The 9,967-nt window shown below is 33.9% G+C and overlaps 1 protein-coding gene across 1 annotated transcript; it reads left to right on the forward strand.

Moving 5' to 3' along the window:
* Positions 1-463: 463 nt before the first annotated feature.
* On the forward strand, positions 464-4,047 carry LOC21406172 (ankyrin repeat-containing protein At2g01680). Its single transcript, XM_010112271.2, has 3 exons — positions 464-623; positions 1,827-2,424; positions 3,106-4,047. The coding sequence occupies exons 1-3, from the start codon at positions 607-609 to the stop codon at positions 4,045-4,047; spliced, it is 1,557 nt and encodes a 518-aa protein (XP_010110573.2). The 5' UTR covers positions 464-606.
* The last annotated feature ends 5,920 nt before the right edge of the window (positions 4,048-9,967 follow it).

Consider the following 9,967-nt stretch of genomic DNA (forward strand, 5'->3'; position numbering starts at 1 on the left):
TTGATTTATTATGATGGTATTTAAAGCGCATTCGTAAAATATTTTAACGACCTTTATAAACTTCCTCATATAGGACTATTTCTACTAGTATAGTGAAATTCCTCGCCTATGGGACAACTTCCCCATGCAGCAAGTAATATTCACTAAGTTTCCAAAATATATTGTCTCATTTTTACTGAAAAAATAAAAGAACAAACAAAACAAAAAACAAAAAACATGTGTATTGTCTCATAAGGTCCGTATTTTTGCTCCTTTAAAAGGAGCCAGTTCTCTCCTTCTTGATCAGGTCGGTCTAGAAAGCCTCCCCTTTCTATTTCAGCATCCTTTCCCATCTTGCTCTGACCTAATTTTCTGAGATATGAATTGGATGGTAAGTGGTTAGCAGTTTATATAATATTTCCATTATCGATCTTAATAAATAGTCATGTATATGCAGGCTGTGGGGGTCATGACAGATCTTCAAGTTGACATAAATCCGATTAACTAAGCAAGTTTAACAGCCTTAATTGGATATCTAATTAAGAGCAGCTAAACAAACTTGAAAGCCACGATATAAATGATAAGTACTGGTGCCTCTGCTGCGGTTTCGCTTCCAAGAGTAAATCCATGGAGCCTTCGTTCAGGTGAAAATTCTCAACCTATTATAAATTTGAGAAATCATATGCTTTCCTAATCTGTGGCTTTGTCAAATACCAATGTAAATCGTACATTTACTGCATAGTTTAGAATAAGAGAAATTTGATAAAGTGAGGAGGATAGATAACTAGTATATATCTAGGTTCACCGAGAAATCCCAATTAGATTGGTACTCCTCTTAAAACCTATCTTATACCAAGTCCATCACTCTAATATTATTAATAGGAAAGGAAAAAGAATTACATAAGATGAAAGAAACTATGATAAAACATCCAGAAAGTAGAAAACAACCTAAAAAGGCCAAAACAAGAACAAAAGAATAGTCGGGCTTATCTCACTGGATAAAGCTAAAACTTACGCCTTAAAATAAAAGCTACAAACATGCCTTGTTAAAAATGTTTTAGCTAAAACCTATAGGAAAAAGACTAGAGGGGAAAAGGGGTACATATGTAAACGAAGTCTATAACTAATTCACATTCACCTTGTAGAAATGGGAACAATGAACCACCACCAAGTTGCTTGTGAAGAAAATCCAAAAAAAAAAAAAAAAACCACCTTATCAGCCAACATGGTTGTCCTTACGAAAAATATGCGAAACCCAAAAAAGAATAAAAGTCAAAAAAGAAATCGTCCAAATCCAACGAGACCTGAATCTCCAAAGGATCTCAACGCATTTTGAGATTAAAAGATTCACCACATAATTAAGTTGAGTCTCAAACCATAAGAAATTCTAATTGAATGTTTAGTAAATTCAATGGCTAAAATAAACTCATTGAATTACAATAACACAAAAACAAATAATACTAAACCAAGTTTACATTTTCAGCAAATTAACATATATCATACGACTTCAAATTTGTCCCATTTTGATGTGTCTTATTTACTGTCCCATCAGTTAAATTTTGATATATAACTCATTATAATTGCTTAATTTTTGTAATTTGCTTCTATTTATAAAGTCAGACTTTTAACCTTATATAAAATAAGTGGTAGAAGGACATCCAATAGAATAGAAAAATTAGGACAATAAATCTGGACTCATGTCATCATACTTTGACATCTAATTCCTCATGCTTAAAAAAAAACATAAATATATATATCTATATATATTGTTTTCCGCTACCAAGTGTCTCTATTTCCTTGTTTTGAATTGCTTTTTTGGTAATGATATTACATTACTTGGAAATCAGTGTGGATAAGAGGTTGAAAACTGCTGCTGAAAGAGGAGACATTGACATGCTGTACAGTCTAATCGGGGAGGACCCGTATGCACTTGATAACATTGAGCGTATACCATTTGTTGATACTCCTTTGCACATAGCAGCTTCTGTTGGACATGCCGAATTCGCGATGGAGACAATGCTGTTGAAATCATCATTTGCGAGGAAGCTAAACCAAGACGGATTTACGCCTTTGCACCTCGCTACGCTAAAAGGGCAAACCGAAATGGTGGATCGGCTTTTAGTTGCCGACAGTGATCTGGTTCGTGTTCATGGGAAGGAGGGTAAAACTCCTCTCCATTGTGCAGCAGAAAAGGGAGACATTGATCTTCTAAAAAGGTTTCTATTGTCTTGCCCGTCATCTATTCAAGATGTGACAAATCGTAGTGAGACTGCTTTGCATATCGCTGTCAAAAGTAAGAAATTCAAAGCGTTTTGCATACTAGTAGGACGACTTAGAACAGACGTCGATAAAGGATCTGCTATCCAGGAGCGCCAGACACTGAATAAGAAAAATTTCATGGGCGACACTGCTTTACACATTGCTGTAAAGACTCATCAACCTGAGGCAAGTGATCTTATTTAATCAACTGTACTTTTTATTGATCATGAAAAGCTTCGGTGCTTAAAGTAGAAGTTTCTAGCTAATATTTCATTTTGCTCTCACTTCATTATCAAATGATCAATAAATGTTTTTTTTTTTTGTTACTACTATTTTAGTATATTTGTTTATTTTTAATCATTGCAAACATATATCATCATATTACATTAAATAGACAATTTCAAAGCTTTTCTTCGTCAGCAGATAATTTTGATTACAAAAATGATCACCATATTTTCAGTTTTAGTTTATTTTTAATATAATTTTTGGAATTTTACGTATTTTTCTTCTTTTTTATTTTCAAGGGTATTGTGGCCAGTTAATTAGTGGGTTGAGTACAAATTACACATCATGTACGTTAATTAAATACATCTGAAGGTATATGTTTGCTACAATTGAGAACTAAAAGTATAGTGTTTTCAATCATGGCATAGCAATAAATCCACAGTTAACTCTATCTTAAACTGTAGATTTCAATCCCCTACCCCCATTTTTAAAAAATGTATATTCAAAGAAATAAAAAAGCTAAAAACTAAAGGGTATTACTTTCTAAATTAACCCTATAAAATATATAGGAAAAAAAAAGATAAAAACTGAATAAATAAAGAATGAGCTAATTACTTGGTCTGACTATTGGAATATTTTCAGGTAGTAGAAGTGTTAATAAACAACCAAGTCGAGCTAGATGTCAAGAACTCACATCATTTGACTGCTTTGGAAATCTTCGAATCAGATGACTCGCAGTCACAAGTAAACAACCGTGAAGCTCGAGAAAAAATTACGAGAATGCTACACCGTGCTGGAGATTCCAAGTGTTCATCTTTTTTCTGGTGGAAATCTTCCACTAGTCTCACAAATTATGTGACTTCAAATTTGAGTACCATAGAAGGAGTTTCTAATGCTTCACCAGCTCCAACTTCCTGTAAGCTTTCAGCCGTGAATCATGAATCGGATAGTGCAACATTAGAAGGCCAACCTCAACATAACAACGTCAAATCTAATGACTTACTCCCGCATAAATTCTCGAAAGTAAGGCATCCGCTGGAAGGTTGGGTAATAGATATCACACGTGGTAGAAATAATTTGTCCGAGGATTCGCGGAATATGATGTTGGTAGCTCTTGTTCTAATCGCGACCGTCGGATATCAGGGCGTCCTGAGCCCTCCTGGAGGTCTTTCGCAGGAGGACAACAATTCCACTACAACTCATAAAAGTGTATCCCTATTCCACCCTCCGGGAATCGCGGTTATGGGGAACTGGAATTTTCTCGTCTTCATGTTGTCTAACAGCTTGGCCCTTGCGCTTACAGCCAATGCAATTATCTTTCTCGTTCTACCTGATCGGTTGGAATCCCGATGGTGGGTGTACACTAGAAACCTATTGGCCATCTCTACCGCTCTTTGCTATTTAATATCCTTGCTTACAATCTCACCAAATGCCTTACTCTTTGCACTTGCAATTGCAATACCAGCAATAGCCTTTCTTTTGATACCTTCCGCTTATGGTGTGATCACGCGAAACTTGGAGCTCAGAACTGAAGATTTGATGAGTCCCGACAATATTACTTATGGTCTAACAGACATAGTTTAATTAAGAACAATGCTAGGGGCACTAGTGGTGTCCAACACCACATATTAATAAAAGTGGGTCTCACAGGCTCCACTAATTAGTCCCGCTGTTGCCCTAAGAGTATTTCTTAAAATAATCAAGTACAAAGTTTTTCGGTATACAGTCATATGAACTTTGTCTTAAATGTGTTGTACTTTCAGTTGACATTAGTTGGTTTATTTTACTCTAGTAAGTTGAGTTTGTGTTTTAATCCATGGTTTGCAATATGGGCAAATGGAGGGCTTCTATCTAAAGGAAAAGGTGTCTCGATCGATCTTCAAGATGTTATTTCAGTCCTAAAGCTGCTCCGGCCTGTTGCTCACTCGTACCCTTGTTACATGCATGTTACTTTTGTTTATGTACATGTAGGCCTTATCTGACATTATAAGTTAATTCTTGTATGCTTCCAAGCGTTTTATTGAGTCTAGAAAAGATGTAGGTTTTGTTAGGATAGTTTAAATTTAAACCGACTTAGGATACTTTACAAATTTATTTTTGCTTGCACGTGCGACCTGCATTAGGCTGAAGTTTTTCATTGTATGAATTCGAAGGCAATTAATGTATACAAATCAAATCGTATGAATTCGAAGGCAATTAATGTATCCAAATCAAATTGATTGGTGAATTATCAAGACAATAAATAAGTTATTTCTCCTTACACCAATTTCTAAAATGTTCCAAATCAATGTACGTCCGGAGAACTATTAAGAACCACAACAGTTTATCTTAAACTCTACGTATGTGGTATATCGTTATTTTTGTCCCCAGTACCAGTACCACTACAAATTAGAGATAAGACAATTGTTAAAAGTCATCGTTAAATGTTTGGTTAACTTTCGTAATATCAAGGTCATTAAATGTTGAAACATTGGAAGATTACAAAAAAAGGCATATTAGAAGAGGGTTTTTTTAGAAAACCGTCGTTAAATGTGAACTTTTAACATGGTTTTTTTTTCTTTCCAAAAACCTTCATTAAAGTCTTTCAAAAATTTATAAAAAAAATATATATATTTTAGCTAAATTTAGTTCTTTACCCAAACAACAATTTCCTCAAATCTTATTCACAAATTATAAAGACTTGATTCATATTTTATCAAAGAACAAACAAAACATTTTGAAAGAAACTTGTTACAACCCCGAAGCTCAAGAAGTTATTAAAGAAATGCGATGCCGCGTTAGAGCTACTGAAGTTCTTTTCATCTTTTTTCTTGTGGAAATCTTCCAATAATTTTCTAGCGATTCCAACTGCTAATCTGTTGGAACGTTTGTTTATAGATGTTACAGGTGTTAGAAGTGGTCTATCAGAGGAATCGCGGAATACGATGTTAGTAGCTCATGTTTGACTAGCGACCATCGGAATCTGATGTTGAACGTTATTTCATATCCTTGCAAGCAATTTCACCAAATAAACCACTCTTTGCATTTGTAATTGTAATACCAGCAATAATCTTTGTCATGTTTCCTATCATTCAATATTTCACCTGGCGAACCTTATTGCACATAATTCAGAACACGATGAGTCCCGACACTATCCATGGTCTAGCAACATACTTTGATTAAGAACCCATAGATAATTAGTCTCATTGTTGCCCTAATTGCATTTTTCTTGGAATAATCTTTGATTAATGTGAATTTACAAACTATATCTTGTACATGTGATGGGCTTGTGTTGTACTTTCACTTTGATGTTAGTTAGTTTATTTTACTCTAGTAATTTGAGTTTGGTTTTTTAATCCATGGTTGCGATACGGGCACGTGGAGGGCTTGTGTCACAAGGCAAATGGGAACATGCCTTTGATCTTATATGTTATTGCAACAATCAGGGAAAAAAAATCCTCATTTGTTGCTAATTCTATCCTTTGTCAGTGTTAGTTGCGTTCCCTAAATTTGTACGGCTAGGCATTCCCTGAGGTTACTCGTACCCTATTCTTCATCAACCTTGCTCTGCAGATTTTCTAAATGCTCTTGCTTGTTTGATCAATCAATCATTGGCTTTCCCAATTTGATCTTATTCACTGGAATAATTGTTGTATCAAATTAGAATAGGGAGAAAAGTTCTTTAGTAGGACATAATAATAATTCATTATTATTATTATTATTATTATTATTATTATTTCATGAAATAAGGGCACAACTGAAATACAAATAGGTTACAAACATTAAAAAAAAAAATTAAAATGACTTAAATTTCAGTGGGAGAACGATGCAATTGGTATCAAAGGTGTGGTACTTTTTTTTTTTTTTTTGGCTGAATAGCGTCTTTCATTAAACAAAGGCAAAAAGAAACAGACAGGGCAACAACAGGTCAAAAAAAGAAGGCCAAAAATAAAGGCCGTAACCTGTTCGAAAGACACAAAGCAAAACATCCAGAAAAAAACGTTAAAATTAAGATGTGATTTTATGTGAGAGTTTTTTACTGTAATAAAAAAGTTAAATGTTACTGTTTCTGAAAACTTTTTACCGTATCAAAACTCGAATTCTAAACTCGAATCAGTGAAATGAACGAGACCTTAAGCCCAAAAAAAACAGCAGACAACGGAATAAGAACAGTTCTAATCCCTGTCATCACACAGAGCCTCAGCACAGCAGGCACAAAATTAGAAGAATACCAACATCCTATATGACGCATGTCGTACAGGAGAATAAATCAAATTACGCGGTAATTAGTAACCAGGAATAATATTTTCTTTCTTTAGCTGAAGACACTTGAAAAAAAAAAACATAATTAAACATAAGAGAAATGTCATATTTAATTGTTAAAGATCTGAATTATAAATAAACAATTATATTGTTTTTAGAATGGTCTTCTTTTTAATCAATTTTCAATTACAAGAGTTAAAGTTTGGTTTTGAGTATTCTATTGGTCTTCATCAAACATGGTTTTGAGTTTTAATTTGTCTTCGAGTTTGAGTTCCTTTATGCTTCAAAGCGTTTTATTGAGCCTAGAAATATGTCACTTTTGATAGGATAGCTAGTTTGAATTTTAATCGATATAAGGTAAGGACCCTATACATATATCTTTGGCGGAAGTTTTTAATTCTGTGAATTAAAAGGAAATTAGTTTATCCAAATTATATTGACTAATTATCAATGAAATAGATAACTTATTTCAACTTGCACCATATTTCTAAAAAGTTCCAAATCATTGTAATTTCTGAGAACTATTATGGGCCACAAGCACACAGTTAATAAATAATTCAAGAACATAAAAAACAAAAAACAAAACAAAACAAAGTTGATACAAATTTCACTCCTCAGTTCCATATTTCATAGAAAGATGACAGACGGACAAATCTTGGAGGTCGTCTCTACTAAACCAGGACTATATATTCAAACATTCAAATAAATAAGTTGAGACATGGTTCCCTACATGCTTGGAACACATAAATAAGTATAAACAACGGAAGAAAGAAGTCAGGAAGATTAAGAATTAGAGAAGAAGTCAAAGGAGTTCCTCTAGCCGGCTGATGTAGCGGAAGCTTAATGAGAGAAAAAAACAAAACAATAAAGATAAAAGAGGTAAATCAGTTAATCTGAATTCATACAGAATGTCAAGGTACCTACTTCAAATTCATTGACGCCCATAGAATGCCGGAAATTGGCAACAAAATTTGTCGATTCACCAAGAATACTGAAGATTGAAAAATAGAGAGAAAACTCAAAATCTCATTAATTGGATCAGTTTTCATTACAATGGGGTGTCTAAATATCTAGGCAAAACAAAAAACCAGAAATACCTATTCTCTAATTCAAAATAATAAAAATATGAAGTTTTCCGAAAAAAAAGAAAAATTTTGAATGAAAATAAGAATTAAAACTACCATACATGAGGAGTAAGAAAACACAATTGAAACTGAAATCCGAGATTTCAGTCAACTTATAATAAGAACATAAATTACTAAAGATGATAAAAATGACCTTTTGATCAGGCCTAAAAGATGGAATTTGTTCGCAGAAACATCTCAGTTGTGGCGAAAAAGATGGAATTTGTTCGCAGAAACATCTCAGTTGTGGCGAGGACTATGAAAACGAGGTTTTCCCGTTGGCCCATTTCCACCCAAAAAATAAATAATTTTTGTCCAAATCCGAATTGCCAAAAGACTTTATGAAAACCAAAAATTTGCCTTAATATGCAAGAGATGCTGACCTTACTTATCATCATTTGCATTTGCATTTGCATTGACACGGTAATTACTAATTACTTGTTAACAATCACAGTCAATAAACCTAAGTAAGAAACTGATGTTCCAAGTTAGCAATAATTCCAAGATTTTGTATGACAAGACCAATGTTTCGAAGAACCGGCAGAAGAATATGCACGTTTCCCAACACGATAGTTTCCTAAAATGTGCTCCGAAAATGATCGAAATTCTACAGGAGACATATCATCGATGCTGCTCAACAATGCCAATAGTCCGAAGATAAATCCAGGGCAACTTCTGGGTTCCGGTACTGCTCATAAGCTCCATTCCAAAGCCATATTTCCATTCCATGTGTCAAACCGGCATAATTGTGTTAGGTGTATTGACAACTTAATAAAATAAATTGGTGAGGGAGCAGACAATATCCAAAAATTTATGTAAAAGAGTTAGATAAAAATTATTTTTTTAAAAAAAGCAAAGGGGTCAACAGAACATGGTGATAAACGAAGAAATGCAGGGGTCAAGCATTCCAGCAGAACATGCACTTGTTTACATATTCAAGACTAGATTAAACCACAACTTTAGGCAACTTCCTAGAGTTTGGACAACAGTATATTACTATATAGGACGTACGAGTACTAACTGGTAGAAAAGTATCATTAGTGGATTTCGTTAAACTACGGTTTTCAGTGCTCCAGTCCCCACACGTTTCTCTGCTTTCATAAATATCAAAAAATGAAAGACAAATCGTGTGTTGACTTGGGCTTGACTTATCTCCAGTTTTCTTTAAAGTCTAGATGGAAGTAATTTCCTTCTTGGCCTAAGGAAGTGAAGAGGCAGCAGTTACTCAAAATTCTTGCTTTTAGCATTCATGTTTTTTAAAAATAAAAACGCGCACACACACAAATATTTCATAATAGTAGTACTTGGGACATAGGGAGTGTGTTGACTATTATAAAAGGTGTTTTAGATATTACATGAGATTTAAATATTAAATTGTACATAATATTAAAAGAAATGGTAATATTTCCAATTATATAAAATTCAAAACTAAGTCATGCAAGATAAGACCCGCCCTGCTCAACCCATTTTCCAATCATATGCTGGTAAAGTTTCTAATGAACTCATCTATAGATATGAGAGACTACTTTCTTAGAAACATCCACGAAGTTCCCAAGATTTAAATATTAAATTGTACATAATATAAAAAATTTAAATTGAATATTCAAGGGGGGCTTAATAAAAAATGGGAGTTTCCATACAATTTTCCCAACTAAACCCACTATCAGCATAAATTATTAAAAGAAATGGTAATTTTTCCAATTATATAAAGTTCCAAACTGAGGCATGCAAGATAAGACCCGCCCAGCTCTACCCATTTTTCAATCATATGCTGGTATATTTTAAATTGATTATTCAAGGGGGGCTTAATAAAAAATGGGAGAGACTACTTTCTTAGAAACATCCACGAAGTTCCCAACATCCAAAGTCCATATAATTTGTTGTTTTAAAAGAGAAGCCAGTTCACCTCTTGAGCTCTATCTGCCTCTCTCCTTTGTAGTTCCGCATCCTTTTCCACATTGCTGTGACCTTTTCTTAGATCTCAAATGGATGGTAAGTTGATAGCGGCTTCACTCGAAGGCAAAATCGATGACTTCTATGACTTAATTCGAGAGTGTCCCAATATTCTTGAAGAAGTCGATAAGATTTTGGTTGATAACCCCATGCACCTTGCTGCAATCAATGGTCGCACCCATTTC

This window comes from Morus notabilis, unplaced genomic scaffold (assembly GCF_000414095.1).
Source record: "Morus notabilis unplaced genomic scaffold, ASM41409v2 Scaffold135, whole genome shotgun sequence".
In the NCBI taxonomy this organism is placed as follows: Eukaryota; Viridiplantae; Streptophyta; class Magnoliopsida; order Rosales; family Moraceae; genus Morus; species Morus notabilis.

Bases quoted from the DNA above. Each gene is read 5' to 3' on its own strand.
- LOC21406172 (XM_010112271.2), top strand. The intron at 2,425-3,105 runs GCAAGTGATCTT...GAATATTTTCAG, and splicing joins TAAAGACTCATCAACCTGAG to GTAGTAGAAGTGTTAATAAA.